The sequence below is a fragment of the Hypomesus transpacificus genome, chromosome 3 (assembly GCF_021917145.1).
Source record: "Hypomesus transpacificus isolate Combined female chromosome 3, fHypTra1, whole genome shotgun sequence".
Classification (NCBI taxonomy): domain Eukaryota; kingdom Metazoa; phylum Chordata; class Actinopteri; order Osmeriformes; family Osmeridae; genus Hypomesus; species Hypomesus transpacificus.
In genome coordinates, this window is record NC_061062.1 from 12,217,715 (window position 1) to 12,238,661 (window position 20,947).

The following is a 20,947-nucleotide window of genomic DNA, read 5'->3' on the forward strand; positions in this document are numbered from 1 at the left end:
TGGCTCTGCCAATCTGTTAACTGTAGCTGAGTAAGACGACTAGGGCCTGAAGTTGCGTGTGTGTTTGGTAAGTGTGTGTGTGTGTGTGTTTCGTTAAGCCTAACGTGCCTCAGGTCCCTCCTCAGGTGTGGGACATGATCTAAGACTGGAGTCCCAGGGGACCCCATCCACCACGCAAGCTCCACAGCTACTCCAGCAACATGGACACGCACTGTCCACCAAACCCAGTTTCATCCCACGTGTACGCCCGTGTGTGTGTGTGCCTTTGTGGTCAAGCATGTGATGGGGGGGAAAAAAGAACGTTATGTAGCATTCCTTGTTACCAAATCCTTAAGCCCTTTCATTTTTTAATAAGCTGAAGTTTAGGGATTAGGTTAAATACTTTGAAACAGGAGAAGCAGACTACTTTGTTCCTGTAGAGAGAAAAATTGGTGTATGCAAGTCTGGGTGAGAAATACTGGGGGAAATGGAGGGAGACCCCGAGATGGAGAGAGAGAGAGAGGGCAATGTACAGAGTCAGACACAGAAAGCTGCCACTGGATGCGCCTAAAGGCATATCAGTGATGTCTTTCTATTTTCCCTTCATGCTTTGACTGGGAGGCGTGTGGGTGTGTGGGTAAAGAGGGTATAAATAGCATGGTAAGGCTGCAGGGGTCAGCAGTGACCTTTAAGTGGACAGAGAGTCTGGTAACCCGGTCACGGGACCCAGGCCACACTGGTCCCCACACTGACTTTGATGTGCCATCCAGGGCCCATGAAGGTCAACTGGGGTCAAGTCAGCACATGGGGAAAGGATGGAGGGAGCGATGGGAGAGATTAAAAGGGGTGCACGTGTGGAAAGTGAGAGGTTACAAATGAAAATGCCAAGCTGGCTGAAAGCAGAGCTCTCCTGTGGAAAAGCCCTCGACAGCCAGGACAAAGGAATTATCTCTGAGGCGTCAAGGAGAAGTCGTCCTTTCCTTTCTCGCTGCACAGCTCCTTAGAAGCAGCTTTTAATTCTAAAGGTGATTATGGAGAGGTTTTTTTCCTATCAGATTAAACAAGACTTCTTGAATGACACATTCTAAATTCTGAAAGTAGTTCTCAGGAACTTTATCACCCTACAATAGGTCACTCCCCTTCTCATTGTAGGCAGGAAGGAGAAACTGAAGTGAAACAGAATGCTCTCCATATTTGTATTTTTCTCTTCCTCCTTCTCTCTTTCTTTCTTTCTTTCTTTCTTTCTCTCTCTTCCTCCTTCTCTCCTTCTCTCCCTCGCTCTCTCCTTCTACAGTGTGTGTTCTATACCCCCTCTATGAGTTTCAGGGCAGGATTACAAGTCTCATCCTCTCTGTATGCTACTAAATAACACCCTGTACTGACCTGGGAGGACTCCATGGGTGACTGAACCTCTCTCTTAGTTCAGCAGTAGAGGGACTCCTCAGGCAGCTTCTTATCCATGAATCTTCCAACCCCACATCGACTACGACCGACACCTCTCTTCATCCCGACCTCAGTCAGACCTGTCTCTCCATCCATAAGTATCCAGCCCCACTCCTCAGCATAGCTCCAAGGATTGAGCTTCTCTGAGTGTAGTTCAGCTGAGGCTTTTGGACTCTGGGCGGCCGGGGGTTGTTTACACATGAGTTTGATCATCATTTTAGAGAAATGTACAAGCCGTGTTTCAGAGAGGCCACTCTGAGGCCGTCGGCTTTACTTTATAGCAGCACGATATGGTTCCCATTACTCAGCATTGGTCTGTGGTCCCCTTGCAATGCTAAAGTCCAGTTTATTACCTAGGAATGACAATTACTGGCCTCAGCCCGGCCATGGTTGTATACAGGAAGCAGAGTTTGTTTTAATGTGCGCTGGCATGGCACAGAGAAGACGAGACCAGAGTGTAACTGGAAGCATTCGCTCCAAGAACGGCATTGGTTTTTAGCAGACTAGAACATGGCGTCGGGAGTCTAAAGTGGAACCATATTTCCTCGGGCCGCCTTTGGGTTGCTGAGTGTTTGGCAGCTTCCCCTCCCTCTACAATAACCCTCTCACTTTGGAGTGTTGACGCTTGGGGTCCATGCCAGCCAGACGGAGGCCCGATGTTGGCCTGCTCTCCCTCCCTGCTTCTCAGCCTCCTTCTCTGGTTGCTTGCCTGCCTCGAGTACCTGCTTGCCTGCCTGCCTGCCTCGAGTGCCTACCCGCCTGCTTGCCTGACTGACTGTCTGCACGTCAGCCAGCCTGGCATTGGCCCTGAGAGCGCCCCAGCTGGGTTCACCCACGGAATGTGCCGGAGCTGGTCCCGAACTGTGACGTTCTGTTGTTCTTCGCACTGAGGAACATTGGTTCTCTTTATGAGACTCTGAAAACAAATGTGTTGGCATTTAGCTGGGCAGCCCTCTCCAGGCCGTTTATGGACATGGTCAGCAGTGCCTTGTTGTGAAGCAAGCCTGGACAAATACACAAGGCGCTCGGCTGCACAGAGGGTGGCTGTAAGCAAATTCAAGTAGCGCATTCAGCCAGAGAGAGGGACAGAGAGAGAAAGAGAGAGGGATTGAAAATGAAAAGAGTGAAAAAAGGGGGATACATTCTCCTTCTTCCTGTCAGCTGCAGTGTGTGGGAGTAAGTGTTGGAGGAGAAGAAAGGCCTGAACCCAGCCAGCTTTGCAAGTCATTAGCATATGGAGAAGTCCAGAAACCTCCTGAGCACTTAGCTAACCCAGCAGCCTTACACACACACACTGTGGCAGTATCATTATCTTCTCTGCCGCTAGCCAGCTAGCAGAGACCAGCTTCATCAATGGGGACTATTGTATGAGAAGAGACCACTGCCCTTCTGCCTTTTAAACGGAGTAGCACACCAGCTTCCTTAAATGGTAGGATCGGCCAGGCAGTCCTGGGAAACCCATCTGAGGAGAAGGATGGCTGTTGGTTGTTCACTTTGTTCATTGTTCACTTTTATCTCCTTCACTATGAGGAGGCTGTTGGTGACAATTACCAGCCTCTTCTCATCAATTGACCCCAAAAAGCTGTCATTTGAAGTGGCTGAGCGCCATTGGCAAGAGAAGTCATTCACAGGGAGCACTTTGTTACACCACACCAATTGATGGGCTTGGGCTCTTGATTAGCATCATTTAAATGGATGGGATTGGAGTGACCTCCAGCCTTGTGTCTGTTTCTGAGAACAAAGCCGGTAATAAAGACGTAGGGGATGTCCTGCATTCTGGATCTGGACCAGTCAGGCCTCGGGCGACCATCTGACGGAGCCTGCAGATGTTTCTGACCGGCCGTGCTGACGTGAATGTTAGGAATGGACTCACGGCGTCCGGGTGCCACATTGATAGATGCCTATGCTAACTCCACTCTGCGCTCCAGTTGTCTTTGGAAAGCGCTAATGTGACTGTGTGTTTGCATACCAGGGGGAGTAGATGGATCATCACGTACACAAAGGTTTGGCCAGCCCAGGTTAAATGGTAGCTGGGATATTAGAAGTCAATCTTACATGCTTACCATTATTATACTATGTAACCCACCAGAATGAGACATCAGAGGCTTCATCAATCTTTGCGTGTGTGTATATTCTATATGATTCTGACACAGGCATATATCATCATAAACTATAGTTTTTGAAGTGTTTTTCCTGAAAACGTCTTCGACCAGCCTCCTTTTTGAACAGTTGGATCATTTGTCCCTTTCCGGTGAATTAGTTATGGCATTTTGGTAGTGAAAGGTCATACACATCATTCAAAGTGACAGGACAGCACAAACTCGGTCATTTAATTGAGTCATACAATTAAATGATTTAATCATAAATCCAGACTTTGTTTGTGCAAAGGAATCCTGGAGTGTTGTGATGTTTTGATTAAATAAAACCTGACATGATCTGTTTCTTGAGATTTTGATTAGATCAGATTGTGTTATTAATGGCCAGTGTTATGGAATTGTTTTTGGGACCCATCAAGACAGCCGTTTGAGTTATGGCTGTACGAGTTTTCCATATGAAGAGTCTAGATTCTGTAGATAGCCAACAGAGGAAATTCCCGGATAGATTGTTGTTGCGTTTGCGCGCTCTGGCTCGTGCGTGAACTGGGCCTGTCTCTTATTGGTCTGTTTCCGTACACACGCAAATAAACAAGCACACAGCTGGAGCTCCGGCGCATCACAAGCCTGCTGCAGCGCGTGGGAAACACAACGTCAGCCTCACTCCCTCACAGCCAGCCCTTCGTCCATGGAAATCCCCATCCTCACTGGCCAGGTGTTGGGCTAGCGTGTGTGTGTGTAATGCTCCTCATGTGAGAGGTCAGTTAACAGTCAACATGGCGGTATTTCCCAGCAGCCCTGGCTGACCCTCTGATAGATGGTTGTGCTGCAGCACACTAGGAGGCTTTGTCCTCTCCTTCTGTCTCCTCTTCTTCTCCTCTCCTTTCCTCCTCTCCTGTCATCTCCTCTTCTTCTCTCCTCTCTCGATTCTCAGTGTCAGCACATGAGCTTCCCTAGGAAACAGATTCTGACAGATAAGTGCCTGGTTATAAGAGCAGATAAGGGTATATTTTCACTTGGAACACTGTGTACTGTGTGGGTGCATGTGTGATGCCCTCAGAGTCGAAGGTCTTTGCTGCATTTTGTTTACCCTGCAGATCTACCTCAGCTGGCCATTAAGGAATCTGAGGGTCATTGTGTCAAACTCTCTTCTAAATTGAGGCCATTTGGTCGGTATAAATCTGATTAGCCCAGCGGCACGCTGATCCCTAGATCTGGGTGCTGAGCTCACCCCGGCCTTGCTAGGTAGCTCACTAGCACGATAGTCCATTACTTTAGTAGCATGGTAGCACACCAGCTCATTAGGTCGTTCCCCCTGGTCTAGCTAGGTACCTCACTAATATGGCAGCACACCCTGTCCTAGTTAGGTGAGCATGGTAGCACACACTGACCTAATAGACCGAGCTCTCAAGTTTGATCCAAGATCACTGGTATCATACTGCAGCCTGGGCTAGTGTGGTGCTGTGTTGGTCTCAAGTCCCCTCTTAAACCGATCAGGAAAGGGAGCAGACCTCCAGCTTGCCCTCAGTTTAGGGAGGGAAGGACAGGCAGTGGGCAGAGGAGCGAGGGGGGGGGAAAGAGACAGAAACGCAGAGAGCAAGAGCTGGAGCTGGCTGAGAGATGTAAAGAGCGAGAGGCGATAAGCCCCAAATGTCTGCATTCTGGAGAGGTCCCCTCCTTCATCAGATAAGACCGGCCCACCCTAGTGATGAATGTCCTAAACCCTAAATCGGACTGCTTCATATGCTCATGTCTGAATTAGAGGATTATCACGGTCGCATCTACAGATTAGTGCGACGTGTTGTTCCTGTTTGCTTCCTTTCATATTTCCGAGCGAACGTCATTTAGATGTGGATGATAGGGTTTTGCAACGCCCTCTCATCGGAGCCGCTCATCAGAAGCAGCATGTTAAAGAGGGAAACTATGAGGAAACATAGTAGGCCCTTTTTTGGGCTCTCGTGCATGAAGATCTGTTGAATATGTACACAGTGGAGTTGTCACAGTGTAATGTGTGAATGCTGTTAATGTACCTTTTAGAAGTGAAAACTGTGTTTGTCAAAACCATTTTCAAGCCCGGATGTTTATGCAGAGTGCGCAAACACAAACCTTGTCAACTAAAAGCAGCTGTCTCTTTTGAGCTTCCGTTTTGAAGATGGACAAATTAGCTTGCACTCCCCCACACACACACACACACGCACAAACACACACATTCTCGCTCTCATTCCTGATTGTCATCTTTTCATGTTTCCTCTGCTGCAGAGGGAAGATAAGGCACTCTGCTTATCTCCCTCTTTTAATCGAGTTATCTCTCCCCTCTGCTTTCTGTCTCCTCTCCCCGCGTCGCCTCCTCTCCTTGGAACTGACCTTTACACTTCAGGTAATCTCTGCCATCTAAACAGCCCCTCTGCCGTTTCCTCCTCTGTGACCCGCAGGATCTCCAAGAACATCCCTACCACCAAGGACGTGGAGCCCCTGCTGGAGATCGACGGAGACATCCGGAGTTTCGAGGTCTTCCTGTCCTCCCGGACACCCGTCCTGACGGCCCGCGACGTGGAGATGTTCCTGCCCTGCACCGTCAACCTGGACCCCAAGCTCAGGGAGATCATCGCAGGTGGGGCACGCCCCCTCACGCTCCACACGCCCCCTCGCGCTCCACACGCCCCCTCGCGCTCCACACGCCCCCTCGCGCTCCACACGCCCCCTCGCGCTCCCCACGCCCCCTCGCGCTCCACACGCCCCCTCGCGCTCCACACGCCCCCTCGCGCTCCACACGCCCCCTCGCGCTCCACACGCCCCCCTCGCGCTCCACACGCCCCCTCGCGCTCCACACGCCCCCTCGCGCTCCACACGCCCCCTAGCGCTCCACACGCCCCCCCCGCTCCACGCGCCCCCCCCTCCACGCTCCACACGCCCCCCCGCGCTCCACACGCCCCCCGCGCTCCACGCGCCGCTCCGCGCGCCCCACGCATACGCCCCTCGTACATGCTTAGACTCTCCACCACAACATAGGCACAGTCACTGCATACCATGCAACCACACACATCCGGACACCAACACACACGACTACAACACAGATACATAGACGTTGAATACGATGCAGACCCGTGGACGTAAACTCACAAACATATGTACACGCGCGCGCACACTTTATCACTTACCATCTCAACTGTCATCCAGTTCTTCTTTTTACCTCAAAGGCCACATCCGTCCGTAAAAACATCACAGTCCTCTCACAGTCACACAGAAGTGATGACATGACTATTCAACTGCATGTCACTGTTTAACGCTTCCCAAATCCTCTTCCAAGTATCAAACACTATCCTCATAGTTTCAAACTTGTAGTACAGTGCGTGTGTGTGTGCGTGCGCGTGTGTATGTGTGACATAACAACCACCATATTTTTATGGGCCAAAGCGGGGATGTCACATGTGTCAAAAAGAACTGTGAGTGACTTGAAGCGTGATTGCAGTACCATGCTGTTATTGTCCCCCACAGAGAACACACTTCCAGATCCACAGACACACACACATACACATGCCGTCTGTTCACCAGTCCAGGCCTTAGTCATGCTGACCACAGAAAATACAACTCACCAAGGCCTCTGACCAGACGTAAATATAGAGGAGCTAGACTGTATTTATGAGTGTGCGTGGCATTACTCCATACTAGCTTGTTTTTGACCGTTAGCATATCTGGTTGCAGGAAGGTATTTTTATCTGCATGTGCTCGTGTGCAGGTCTGCGTATGTGTGTGCGGGTCTGCATGTGTGCAGGTCTGTGTGTGTGTGTGTGCAGGTCTGCATGTGTGCGGGTCTGTGTGTGCGGGTCTGTGTGTGTGTGTGTGTGCAGGTCTGTGTGTGTGTGTGTGTGTGTGCAGGTCTGTGTGTGTGTGTGTGTGCAGGTCTGTGTGTGTGTGTGCAGGTCTGTGTGTGTGTGTGCAGGTCTGTGTGTGTGTGTATGCAGGTCTGTGTGTGTGTGTGTGTGTGCAGGTCTGTGAGCTCAGCAGAAGGTGAGCAGCGTGGTTGCCTAGTCATCCAGCCCAGTGCCCAGCCAGTGGGCAGGCCCAGTCAGTGATACCCGCCCCTGAGCCTGAGTCAGTCATAAAGCCCTCATTGTGTTCACGGCAGGATTGGGTCTCACTCGGCACGTCATTCAACACACACACTTCTGACTGAGACATTCTGGTGCCTGTTCCTAACGGGCCACACAGATCCAGTCTGTCCTGCTGGCTCTGCCACTCAGCCGGGCTCCATTCAACAGGGAGACGGAAGAAAACAATTATGACTAAACGTTTAGGAGATGGGCTTACTCTCATTTCTATGTCTATCCAGCTGAGTAGTTTTCAGAGTAGAATCATTCCTGGACGGCTACCAAAAAATGGTCTTGTTTAATTCTGCTGCTAACAACAATGCTGGCGTTGTTCTTTTCCACTTAACTCCCTGTAGTCCTCCTTCAAATCTCAGTTCAGTGCAAGCTTGTCTGTTGTGTGATTTAAAGCCCCTCAGCAGAGTGATCAGATGAGTTGTTCTTCTAAATCAGATTGGAGTAGGAGGATCTGAGGGGCTTTATAGTTCTGGCCAAGTTCTGATCAACATCGGCGTCTCACATGAAATACTATTTTTCATTCTCTTCTCTTTCTCTCTCATTCTCTCTCTTTCACTCACTTCCCTTCTTTCGCCCTCCTTCTTTCTCCCTCTCCCCCTCTCTTTGTCCCTCATTCTTCCCCCTCCATCTCATTCTCTCCATCTCTTTCTCCCCTCTCGTTTCCTTCTCTCCCTCCCTCCAGACGTCCGCGCTGCCAGGGAGCAGATGCACATTGGAGTGACCTATCCCACGATGCCCCTGCAGGAGGCCCCGCCCCGCGCCCCCTCCATCTACGGCCAGCACTCGTCGGCCTGCTCCCCCACCGGCTCCTTTGTGGGCTCCATGCCCCCTCCAGGGGTGATGCCCCCCCAGCCACACAGCAGCTATTTCAGTGGCATGACCGGACCCCAGCACCCCTTCTACAACCGGGTGAGGCGCTCCGCAGGGCTTCAGCAGCACCCCGCCTCAGATAGTTCCCCGCTTGCTCCTGAACGTAGCTCACTGTGTCCTAGTCATAATGTAAGACTCCTCTAAGCACCGGGTGGCTTTTGGAAACAACAACGCCTTCTAGAATGTTCCCCAATGACGGTTAACATTACAATGCTCCCTTGTGAGACACTAGACTTCATTATGCTTCACCGTGGACTAGGGTCCAGTGTCCTTACGTAGAAAAACTAACGAACCTACCTCACGTTCTTCCCCATCGAGTGATGGCTCATTGATGGTTCACTGTGAATGATTCTCTGTGTGTGCGAGCTCTCTCATACAACCTCCATGGCATGTAGTGGCGGTGTTGTTGTTGTGGTTGTTAACCCTCTCCCTGGTTGTGTTGTGTTGTCCTGGCTGTGTTCCCCATAGCCATACTTCCCCCACCATGTCTATCACCTGCCAAGGCAGTGCGCCGGCCCCTCCCTCCTCCATGCCCCCTCCTCCCGCCCCTTCATTAAACCCGGCCAGCCCAGGGAAGCCAGCGGTGGACTTGTAAGTACAGACGTGTCAATCAGCCAAACAAGTGTTCATGGTCATGTGTAGTGATACTCTAGATGGTAGCTGTAGTAGTCAATACAGTCACATGTACACTTTACATCTGGTCTTTTTCTTTCAACTTTGTGTTTGTTTGTATGGCTTTAATTAAGCAGGTCTGTACTTTCGACATTGTTGTTTTTCTTTGTTCCTCCTCGAATGAGCCACGTGAACAGTTAAGGATTGACAGTCTTGTGAACTGTGTCCGTCTCCTTTCAGGGTCACTGTAAGATTATAATACCGACTCTTAACAATGTCACAGGCCATGGTGAAAACCTTCTAAATGACATGCACTATCCCCTTCTCTCTCCCCCCCCCCCCTCCCCCAGAAGGGATGAAGTCATGTGTTATCATCCCAGTGGTCCACTTCCTGTCAACCCTAGTTGTGATTAGCCTAGCCCTCAATGTGCAGCCAGCAGCCAAACCCACACCCTGCCTCTGCCCCCTTCTCTTGTGTTCTCTGCCCCGTTCTGTGTTGTTCGGGCCCTGGGCCCTGTGTCAGGATGTTATTCCAGAGGATGCCAGAGAGGAGCTCCCCCCCTCTCCCTCCTCCCCCCAAGAGCCCCACATGGTAACCCTGCCAGCTCACACACAGTAGATCACTAACTCTCGGCCTTGGACTTGAAGTGGACTGGCCATCTAGAAGTTTCTAACGGGCCCGGCAGTGTCCTGTGTGTTTTGCTGCTTCTGTTCCTCTGTGATTAGTTCTATGCACAACGCAACTAACCCACAAAACACACAGCAACCCAGATAACCGTTGTATGAGCTGAATGACTGACCGGCATCCCCGTGAATTAACACTGAACCACACACTGGCTGGACTGGCAGCTGTGAAGTTTAAGATTATCGTCTCAGCTGTCGTGACTTTCTGTCACAACCGATTATGCATGAATTCCCCTATTTACTAACGCCTCACCATAACACTATCTCAACATTTACACACAACAGAAATGTAGCATGTGTAAACCCCCCAAGCCCCACATCCCAGCCACGGCCTCCAGCTTGTGGCCTGTGTGGAGGCAGCATGCTGGGAGGGAACCAGCCACACAGAGTGCCACTGCTCCCATTCTCCCCCTCCACCCCACGCCCACGCCCAGACACACCCTTAGAACAGCAGAGCCAGTGTGAACCCAGGTGTCATTAACACAGTCATCAGTACTGGATACACACTGGAAAAGAGGTGCACTGTCTGACAGGGGCTCCTTGTGGTCGGTGTGAAGGGACTTGACATTGAGGACCTTTCACATGGCGTGCTGTGGTGAGGGGTATCTGTTGCAGAGAAGGTTCCCTGTCCAGAGCCCCAGCACGTGCAGAGAGACCCACAGACCGAGCTCTCTGGGAGTCTGGGTTCACTGCAGACCTTTGTCACACCTCCTTCTCAGACTACTTGCTTGGTTATAAGGACTTGGGAAGGGAGGCAAAGTGTTCAGGCAAAATGTTTTCTCTCCCAATGTGCTTTGTCAATCTCTCCTTACCTCCTTCCGTCTCCTCTTCCATTTTCCCTCCATCTTTGACTCCATTTTTTCCCACTCTGTTCCTCTCTCTCTCTCGTCTCTTCCCATCTCCTCGCCCTTCCTCTGTCTGAATCCCACCCTCCCAGTATGTTGGTATAGTTACGTCTGTTTCTGTCTGTGTGTGTGTATCTGTGTGTGTGTGTGTGTGTGTGTGTGTGTATCTGTGTGTGTGTGTGTGTGTGTGTATCTCTGTATGTATCTCTGTGTGTGTGTGTGCTTGCAGTGGGCGGCCCAGTGTAATTGGCTGGCCGATGGTGTGAGTGTGTGTTGCTCTGGCAGGGAGGATTAGCATGGGAGGGTGTGTGGCGGTAGGGCACAATGAGGCAGGGCTTATCTCCTCCCTGAGACGCTTCCTCCCTCCCTGGCCTCTGTTTCCTCCTTCCCATCCCTCCACTCTGTCGCCGCAGCAAGCTGTAATTACAGCCTTATCACACAGGCAGTCTGGGGGGAGGACTCGTTTAAAGGCTTTCTTAGAATGGAAACTTCTGCTTTTTTTTTTTTGGGGGGGGGGGGAGTCTGTGTGTGTGTGTCTGTTTGTGTGCGTGTGTGTGTGTCGGGGGGGGTGTCTGAACTCCATTTCTTTGCTTTCTGTTGCTCTCCCTCTCCAAATATCATGCTCTCGGCTCTGCTCTTTTCTCTTTCTCTGTAAAGATTATCTTCTGAATGCTCGCTCACTGTTTCCAGAGAAGCTCAATCTCCCTCTGTCGTAATTCTTCGTCAAATAGCCTCAAGTCGTTCAGCTGTAAAAGAGCTTTTCCCTGCTGTGTACAGATAAATGTCTTATGTGTGCTCTGGGCTGGTCTGGTCTGATGTCAATATGTCTCCTGTTCGAGCTCGGATGATGAGTTCAGCATGTGACCTAATGTCCCGCTCATGTCTGTCTGTCTGTCTCTGTTTCTCCATCTATCTCTTTCCCCTAAAGCAGTTCAAGTTGCTGCCTCACAAAGCCAAGCAGGTACACATGGAGTTCTGTGGGTTTTCCATCCATCTTTCTCTTTCCTCTTCCCATGCGTCACTCAACCACCAGCACTAACCCATCCTTTGCCTCCGCTACCCAGCATGCATTAGAAAACAGATTACCACGTCTGCTCACTAATGAGAAGCCTATTGTACCCCCAACAAGCTTCACAGCACGGCCACAAGTGTGGGAGCACAGAAGTTGTCCCTTAAGCCGCCGCAGTCTGGCCTGAGTCAACAAACAAAGCTGCCGCCCAGGCTGAGACTGTCTCCATGTCGTATTACCACGTGGGGGGAGAGAGGGAGGGAGGGAGGGAGGGAGGGGGGACGGATGGATGGATGGATGGGTGAAGGAAGAAAAGTTGAATTGTAGGACAGCGGCAGCCTTTAAGAGTGAAAGCAGGCCTCACACTCTCGCACGCACACACACTGAGGTCAATAAATCAATACATGTGTATTGAAGGGAATTCAAATCCGAACCACGGCAGTCTGTTGCAGACAGCACACCTGGTGCTGGTCCCCACACACAGGTCCTCTCCGCAGGTGCTTGCTCTCACAAAGGCTGTTGGTTTTGTAGTGGTGCGCCGCCTCGTTTGTTCCCCGCCTGTAAAACCAGAAGTGCTGAATGTCACTGTAGTGAGTAGGTTCTGGTTAGGAGCCCATAACAGACTGTTCTGTTCCCAGTGTTCTAACAGTTTGACTTTAAGCTTGGAAAACCTGACTAAATCATTAACGCAAAGGTATTTGTAATTCAGTGTCTTACTCTGTGTGTGTGTGTGTGTGTCTGTGTGTGTGTGTGACAGGGTGGCTCCGGGGTGCCAGGGGCCCCCGTGGTCCTGCTGAGCTCTCTGAACGTGGACGCGGTGTGTGAGTGCGTCAAGCAGATAGACGGCATGGACCCCAACATGCTGTGTCAGTACACCACCACCATCAAGAAGGTGGGGCTCTCTCCCTGTCCGTCAGAGGAAACACTTCCCCCCCATCACCTTTTTTTTACTCAGTATAAGGTCCTATGTGAGAGATCCGCCTACAATCGATCTGTATCGATATCCTAGCTTGTCCCGGCGTCTTGCCTTCACTCTCCACCACACTTGTCACTGTATGACCTTTGACCCACGAGCCGCTAACATGTCCCTGCGTCTTCTGAACCTGTGCTCTCCTGCCCAGGCCAACGTGAATGGGCGCGTTCTGTCCCAGTGTAACCTGGACGAGCTGAAGAAGGAGATGGACATGAACTTTGGGGACTGGCAGCTGTTCAGAGCCACGGTAAGAAACCCCCCACCACCCCCCCCCCCCCCCCCCCAACTCGTTAAAAACATCCCCCCTCTTTTGTTGAAGCTTTAGTCCTGGTTCCCATGTGTGTTTACCCTCCTCCTCCTCTTCTCATCTCTCACCACCCGTAATATCTGTGTGCAGTTCAGGGGTTGTGTCCTTCCTTTTTTATTTTGTTCTTTCATGCCAAAATATCCGTCATCTTGCGATCGTCTCCGTCCAGATCCCTCTGGGGTTATAAGGAGATTTTATAATCCGCATTACGAGAAGGCGGTATGCTGGCGGCCCTGAAATCAGGAGCACATGTAGCTGGGTTGATCAGATGTCCGTTTGTGCCTCTACAAGACGATGTTGTGTTGCCAGGATGCGGCGAGCCGGGCCATCTGGTCCAAGATGGCTGATAGGAGGATGAAGGAGGGGTATTGTCAGGGAGAGAGGGGAAAAGAGCGAGCAACCTCCCAAGCCCAGGGATCTGAATCACTCTTAACTTTACGAGTGACTGCCTGTCTGCCTCCTCAGAACAGACATCGCTGCAGTTGTTTGGCTTCCTGTGTCGGCTCCACTGCAGGTTCCCCAAGGCCTAGCTAAAACCAGCAACTTTCACCTCTTGACCACATGGGTTAAACGCACCTATTTCATTACCATTAATCCTAATCATAGAATAATGTATTCATGAGGCAAACGCTTCAACCCAAAGCAATGTTGCAGGGGAATGATTCGAACCTGCAACCCCAGGATCTGCAGTCACATGCTCTATAACTGCCCTGCTCTTTCCCCTTTACATCTCATATCTCCGGTCTGTTTTCGGCCAATTACAAAAAGCGACGCTGTCACAACCAAGTGTGTTTGAGTGTGTGTCTTTCCCTGTGCGTGTCTCCAGGTGATGGACCTGCGTCAGGCTGAGAGCCAGGCCCTGCAGGAGGACTCTCGGGCGGGCAGCGAGCAGGGCAGCAGCCTGCTCCATGGAGACCCAGGACCCAGGCGCTCCGGGGCCCCCCCCCCACCACGACACGGGCTTCAGCCTCAACCTCAGCTTCGAGGAGCTCAGCACCGCCGGCCTGGAGGAGCCCCCCCGAAACACCAGCCACACACACTGGCCGGTGGGGAAGTTCGACACACACACACACACACACACACTGCAGAAGTATATACATTTGCATAAAGCGAACTACCAGCTCACACGTTTTTTGCACGGAAATATGGCTCCACACGCACAGGCACGCACAGTTGCTCCGGGTTTGTCGGCCCGGGGTAGTGTGAAGCAGTTAAACACGCACATGTATACACGCTCAGTCAAGCAGTTACTAGAACCCGTTTTAGTCAGTGGTTGTGACCTCAACAGAAGCCTATTAGCATGTGGTTTGGGCAGATATGAGAACATGGCTGCACTGACCTCTTTGGGTGCAGGAAGTTAATGGAGCTCTTGGACGTGCCTGCTCACACACACCGACACCGACACACACACACACACCCATACACACACACACACACTCAACACCAACCACCAAAAGACAAGGTGTTAGAGAGCCTCACGCTTGTTATTTTTGCCCTCTATGTTCTCAACTGTCTTAACACACAAACCAGGCCACATTCTCAAGAACAACTCAGTGTCACAGTAGGTTGTATGGTGAGGTCATGTTCAGTGCACAGCACTTGTAATTAATTCACTCCAAACAAATGATACATGTAAGTTCCCCACCCCCCTGATAACATCCCACATCAAAATCAAATAATTCCTCCATCCCTCCCCCGCTCTCCATTCCCCTCCTCCCCCTTCTCTCCCAGGCGCCCGGCCACCGCACCTCCAGCATGTCCAGTCTCAATTCCCAGGAGTCGTCCAACGACATCTGCAAGCTGACGGACAAGCACCAGGCTGAGTACCGTGACGCTTACCGGGAATACGTGGCCCAGATGGCCCAGCTGGATCTGGCCGGCAGCGGGGGGGAGAGGCCTGTCCTGCCCCTCCCCGGACTGTTCCTCCAGAACCCAGCCCCCGACGACAAGGTAGGTGGCTGCAGACAGCCTGTGATCAGGAAGGTTTCGATTCTATAAAAGGCCATATAAATACACTGGGTCTTGTGTGTGTGTGTGTGTGTTTGGAGCGGGGGGGGGGGGGGGGGGGGGGGTTCAAGGCGTCTAGGTGTTTATATAGACAGGTAATAACTAGCTTAATGATCTTGCCTTGATTTTGATCTAGTACCTTCTGTCTGTCTACTCTTTTAATGTGTTGGTTTCACATCTGAGGCGTGGAGAAATTCTAACTCGTGTCTTCTTCAGGCAAAGGAAGGTGCTGACCAGGAGGGCCGTAAACCCTTCCCCAAGCGAGGAACCAAGCCCTCTGACACTCCAGACTTCCCCTGTGCAGCCGACGGCCTCCCCCTGGACCCCATCAGCGAGGAGGACGAGAAGCTGGACCACAGCTCCTCTAAGCCAGGCTCCAAGGCCAAGGGGGCTGGGCCCCTCTACCATAAGCTGCCCAGCGATGAGGACTCTGGGCCAGATGAGTCCTCTGACAGCACCCCTCTTCTCCACCAGGGCACACACACACCCTCCTCCACCACCAAGGCCCCAAGTCCCCTGGCCAAGGTAAGCCTGCTCCCCGACTTAGCCATGGATAAGAAGGACTCCTCCGACTCTGGGGTGCGCTCTGAGGAGAGCTCCTCGGTCCACTCCCTGGAAGAGGATCTGCAGGAGGAAGCCGTGAAGCCCAGTCTGATAGAGCTGGAGCTGGAGGGGCTGGTGAAGAAGCGCGGCCTGCTGCCCAGCAGCCTGAGTGGGCTCCAGGACCCAGCCGTGGCCCGCATGTCCATCTGCTCTGAGGCAGCCTCCGAGGCCAGCCTCATGGCTAGCAGCCCCGACGAGACCTGGCCGGCCACGCCTGGGGGAGGCCTCACCAACCTGAACCGCACCCCCAGCAACACCACGCTCAACAACAACACCAACAACTCCACCACCACCAGTCAGCAGGCCATCATCCCAGACCAGGAGACGTCCACCACCTCCTCACCCCTCAACCCCTCGGTCATCATCACCTCAGGCTCCAGCACTGATACCGTGGGCCTCCGCAACCAAAACCTGAGGGGCATCATTCTAAAGAGGGGCCTCGGCACGGATGAGGCCCTGGGGGACGAAAGAGAGAGCGTCCTGTAAGGAAGGCAGGGAGTTCTACTTTGTAGGATGGGGTTGATGGGGTTGATGATGTTGGATGTTGTGAAGTGTTTCTAAGTGTGGATGTAGAGAAATCGGTAGCAGTTACATTGGTAGGACCCCCCCCCCCCCTTGTTGTTCCTGAATGTTAAGATTATTAAAAATGTATCTGAAGTTGATTAAGTGGAAGTAAGCTACTTTTAAACAATTTAATCAGAAAAAAGCAGTAATGGTTGGTATCAGAGAAAATGTCCCTTCTTTTTCAGTCTGACATGAAAATGTTTAATTTGGGGATGAAGAAATAACTGCCTGTTTTGTGAAAAAGCCTAAAACTAAAATAATTTGATTATTTAATTGTAAGTTAATGAAGTTTAACAACCAAGGAGGTTATATTAATTAGAAACATCTCTAAATTCAAACTTTAGTTATTGAGTTGGCCCTTCTGCTGTCAAGTTCACATTTGCAATTTAATGTTGTGGTGTATCTGTAGAAAACATTTTGTGGAGTGCTGTGTTTTCCATGGTGGCTTGTGGATTTATGCATTAGTGGTAAATGTACAGTGGTGTGCATGTTGTGCAGTGTGTTGTGCTTCATTTGATCCATGTGTTGCTAACTACTGCAAACAAAATATTGACAAAAAGATCAACTGAAAAAAGTGCCATTTCAAATGGTCATGTTCTGTAGTCTAGCAATGTGCATCTTTTTCTTGCGACACCTTTCTCCACCTTGTTACTCAAATGAAACTAGATCTGCTGCTAGTGCTGTGCTAGACAGCTGAAGATGGGGAGTTCAGTTGTAAACCGTGGTGTTGTGTGTTACTGTGACTGGTAGAAAACACAAGGGTTTCTTCATACAGTGCCCTGACTGATACAGTGCTTTTCTTCAAGGTGCAATGTGATTACTCTTTTTTGTGAATGAAAATAAACCTATTGGACCTCCAGATACAATCTACAGTTGATCTCTTACTCCTATAACAGAAGGCACATAACGTAACAGTGTTGCTGACAAGGGTTGAATAACTGTCAACATCCTTTTAAACATCAACTTCCATGAACACACATGATTACAGAGAAGACGTATTTAAATCGAAGGCTCATTTAAATCGAAATAAGTGTAGTCAACTATATACTGTATTTACGACATTGTTATATAGTGTATTAACTATGTCTAATAGTCAACAAACGGCTCACACAACTTGGAGAGGGGTGGTATGCTCTTAGGGACATGCTTTTCTCTCCAGTAGGTGGCAGACTATCCATACAAACCCGTGATAGACGGGAAGGCCGGCAACTGTAGATGGTTTTGGATCGTCGTCGTGGGTATTAACTTTAGCATGTCGGTGAGGATGGAAGCTTTGGATGATTGTGAGGTATTGTCACCATTTATTTTGTGTTTGTTTTGCGTAAAGTATTCCCCGAACAGCAAGTGATTACCATTGTTTTGGGGTTAGCCACAAGTTGTTAGCATTGAGGTCAAATCTGTGACATACGAATGCCCCATCTATCGCAGAGTTCGTGACTTTGAACTTTTCTGAAGGGACCCATTAGTGGGAAATGAATGCACCTGATTGTAAGTCACTGTAGATGTGATAGTCGTTTCGAAAATCCCCTGTTGCTTTAAGAGCAATAGTTTCTGATGACGTAGTTAAAAGGGTAATCCGATTAAGAAGAAAGTTGGAGGGACAACTAGTGTGCCTTGACTAATGAAAAGGTAGCCCCCCTTTATAGCTTTCTTGACCTCGTCAGAACAAACTGGTTGTTCCTCCAACTTAAAGCGCCACTTATTTCATGTCCATTGAGGCAACAGCCTGACAACGGGTCATAAATGGCATTCCTACATCGGCCTATGGGTTCTGAGTACAAATAGCTTTATATTTAATTGAGGCGAAGGATCTAAGAATCGATGTATTCAGTGCGTTGAGAGCTTTCAGAAGTGAGTATAGGCCTGCATTGACAATCAGCTTTGATGCTCACCCAGAATTAACAGGATTGACACTTGCCATGGCACTGGGTGGCATTCTGTCAGATATCAACCAAGACTTTACCTGCTGCCCATCACTATTTGCGGTGAAATGTGGAAGACATTTCATGTATACTTTTCATGTATTCAACACCTTTCATGTATTAAGAACCCTATCAAATGTCCCCTCCCGTAGATCTGAAGTCGACCCGTTCTTTGTCCAGCGCAACTCAAGAGATAATAATAAAGCATAGCCTATATTGGCCAGTAAGAATCTTAAATTACAGTAGACTAATAAGAAAATAGTGTCACTTCTGCAATTCGAACGCATGATGATTTACGTACTGGATACTGTCATCACATTTTGATTGTAGACTATCCTTCGTCACAGGATATGTCTCAAACCCAATTTTCTTCACTTTCTCTTAAGACTCTGGACTGCAATGAGATGCTCAAATAATGCATTTGATTTATTTTTTTTGTATAAAAAGGTACAATTTACATTATTACTTTTATAAAAAGTCTCAGCATAATTAAGTACAGCATTACACTTTTGCAGAAATTTGCAATTCCTGCAACGATACAAGATAAAACTCCGGAGGAGTTAACAAGGTTCCACTCATTCATTTTTTTTTCTTTTTCATTTTTTTTTTTTTTTTCATTTTTTTTTTTTTACAACGTCCAGTCCTTCATGTGCCAAAAGAGTAACAATTCTGACAAGACAGACTCAGCTTTTTACAGCAACTAACCAACTTGTATTCTATTCACGTTCCACCTCCGCAAAAAAAGCGAAGACTTCAAGGAGGGGGGAAATCCTTGTGACAATATAATCTCTTCTGTTTTCTCCCATTCTCGGGAATATAGCACGCCTTCCATTTCAAGAAAGGACAAAAAAAAGTCTTAAGATAAATAATATGAGTGCCCGAACAGAAAACACATCACATAGATTGTCCTTTATAAGCAAAGTCTCTTGATTGAGTTAAAGAAAAAATCCAGACCCGAGGACCAAAACTGAAGAGAAAAGGCCTGTTCCCAGGTCCCGTGTGTTCTGCGTCTTAACCAAACACCTGCAAAAGATTGAGAAAGAGAGGCGTGTTTAGAAAATGCAAACAGGGCAGAGATCCGGACAGGCTGGCGCCAGAGAGGAAGCCGCAGTTTTAACATTTAACCAAACACTCAAATACTGAGCAAACCCTGGGCTCCAGATGTACACACAGGCACACACACACTAACGCTGCACTGGGCACTCTCTCACAACTTCAGCCTACAATCTGGCAAAGAATCTGCGTAATTGCTGCTCAGTCGGCGCCTACCCTCTTCTTGCACCAATTATTTGCAGACATCTAGTATAATCCAAACAACTATTATTATGTGTTCTATTACAGAAGCTATAGGCCTAATGAAACAGGAGCGGCTCCGTCTAATGGCGCTATTACGACGAAGATAACGATTATTTTCATATACAGAGCATAAAACAAGAGGCCTTCTTTGAAGCAAAAATATTCATTTGCAATGCACGTATAGCTCATTCTGAATCGATTAGCATCGAAAGATGGAAACACATTCGGCGAACTGACGTATTTATGTACTATTATTGTGCCCGATGGGGGCTGACAGACGAGAATCTGGGCAGACAGAGCGGACAGGAGGACAGCCTACTTACCGCTTTAACGATGAAGAGTCCTGCTGTCATCTGTCAGCAGCTCTCCCGGGAACTCCGGGGACTGAAAACAAACAAACAAACAAACGTTAATTTATAAACAACTGCATTACATTAGAAGATGTATGTGATCATGTAGGCTACAATGAAAATGTCTCCGCCTCTCAACGTCGATCGACAAGATGCCATTCTCTCATAAGACCAGAACAAAACGCATTTAAAATATTCAGGTCCTTTGTATTGAAGGAAAACTGAGCCACTAATGTGTGCACCGTAAACAACCTACATCGTATGTTTTTGTTAGATAGATTTACCTGTAATGACAAGATGCTGATATCTGTGTTAAGAGTTGTCAGCGGTGTTCTGGACGTCGCCTGCCCCGGCCGTGGGTGATGGAGGCTTGTTATTGCGGAATTGGAGTCAAGTGCGATCTGCAGGTCCAGAATGTAATCGATGACATGCTGCAGGATTTCCATCTTGCTCACGTTCTTGTTCTGGGGGATGCTGGGCACGAGCTCCTTCAGCTTGGAGTAGCAGTCGTTCATATTGTATAGCAGGCTTAACGGGTCGTCCACGGGGGTCTTGCTCCGTGAGATTCCGAGCGTGTGATCAGACAGATTCGCGCTGTTTATCCGGAAAGACCTTACTGGGCTTATTGCTTTCATGTTGACACTTCGTACAAGGCTGTCAGTGCTGGCGTTGAAAGGTTTGTATCAATGCTCGTTCCTATTCCTTCCAGACGATCGTTCAGCGTACTGACTGGCTTTCAGCGCTGTCATTGCTTTTTATATAGCAACCGCTCAGGCTCGCTACGCAGGGCTTTCGAGTATTTTGATTGGATGGACAGACGACGTCAGTCACCATTCTCAAGCTGCCTTATTGGCTTATCGTGCTCGACACGTAAAATCCCTCCCTTATCTACGGAAAATTGAGCCCTTACCTGTTTCTGATCAAGAAAATTAATGATTCCTAATTTTGCACCAGGCGAATGTCAAGCCGGAGCGTGCACTTTCCGGAAGACTGATGGAATTTCAAGATAAGGTGGAAAAGTTCAATTCAAAAGCAGATTCCTTTTTTATTTTATTTTTTTAAGAAAGTTATAAAAAGAATAACATCTACGCTTCCATACGCCAGTCACTACCCACTGATTAATTTATGTGATTAGTAAAATTGTAATTGAAGCAAATGTAACCAAGATTAATACGGCTTCCTCCAACATTCCATTAGTTTAAGTGAAACACTCGTGTGTGGTTGTGCAATGGCGCTGTATCGATAATAATTTGGTCTCTAATCTGAAAACTGTTTATTCGACTACAA

General features: G+C 49.2%; 2 protein-coding genes across 2 annotated transcripts in view; one reads left to right on the top strand and one right to left on the bottom strand.

Annotated features, from left to right (window-relative positions):
* Window positions 1-16,317, top strand: part of kidins220a (kinase D-interacting substrate 220a) — a 38,199-nt gene extending 21,882 nt beyond the window's left edge. Inside the window, 10 exon segments of the mRNA XM_047047528.1 lie at window positions 5,948-6,126; window positions 8,301-8,527; window positions 8,957-9,079; window positions 11,558-11,590; window positions 12,396-12,530; window positions 12,760-12,858; window positions 13,745-13,860; window positions 13,862-13,964; window positions 14,650-14,868; window positions 15,142-16,317. Coding sequence (XP_046903484.1) covers window positions 5,948-6,126; window positions 8,301-8,527; window positions 8,957-9,079; window positions 11,558-11,590; window positions 12,396-12,530; window positions 12,760-12,858; window positions 13,745-13,860; window positions 13,862-13,964; window positions 14,650-14,868; window positions 15,142-16,014 — 2,107 coding nt within the window. The 3' untranslated portion in view covers window positions 16,015-16,317.
* Window positions 16,318-18,419: 2,102 nt separating this feature from the next.
* Window positions 18,420-20,528, bottom strand: id2a (inhibitor of DNA binding 2a). Its single transcript, XM_047018312.1, has 3 exons — window positions 19,945-20,528; window positions 19,634-19,694; window positions 18,420-19,037 (listed from the first exon to the last, which is right to left on the bottom strand). Exons 1-2 carry the CDS (start codon window positions 20,293-20,295, stop codon window positions 19,638-19,640), a joined length of 408 nt encoding a protein of 135 aa, XP_046874268.1. The 5' UTR covers window positions 20,296-20,528; the 3' UTR covers window positions 18,420-19,037; window positions 19,634-19,637.
* Between the last annotated feature and the right edge of the window lie 419 nt (window positions 20,529-20,947).

Excerpts from the sequence above, each read along its gene's own strand:
- id2a (XM_047018312.1), bottom strand. The coding sequence starts at position 20,295 with ATGAAAGCAATAAGCCCAGTAAGGTCTTTCCGGATAAACAGCGCGAAT. Across the intron at positions 19,695-19,944 it reads TCAGCATCTTGTCATTACAG|TCCCCGGAGTTCCCGGGAGA; the intron begins GTAAATCTATCT and ends GTTTGTTTTCAG.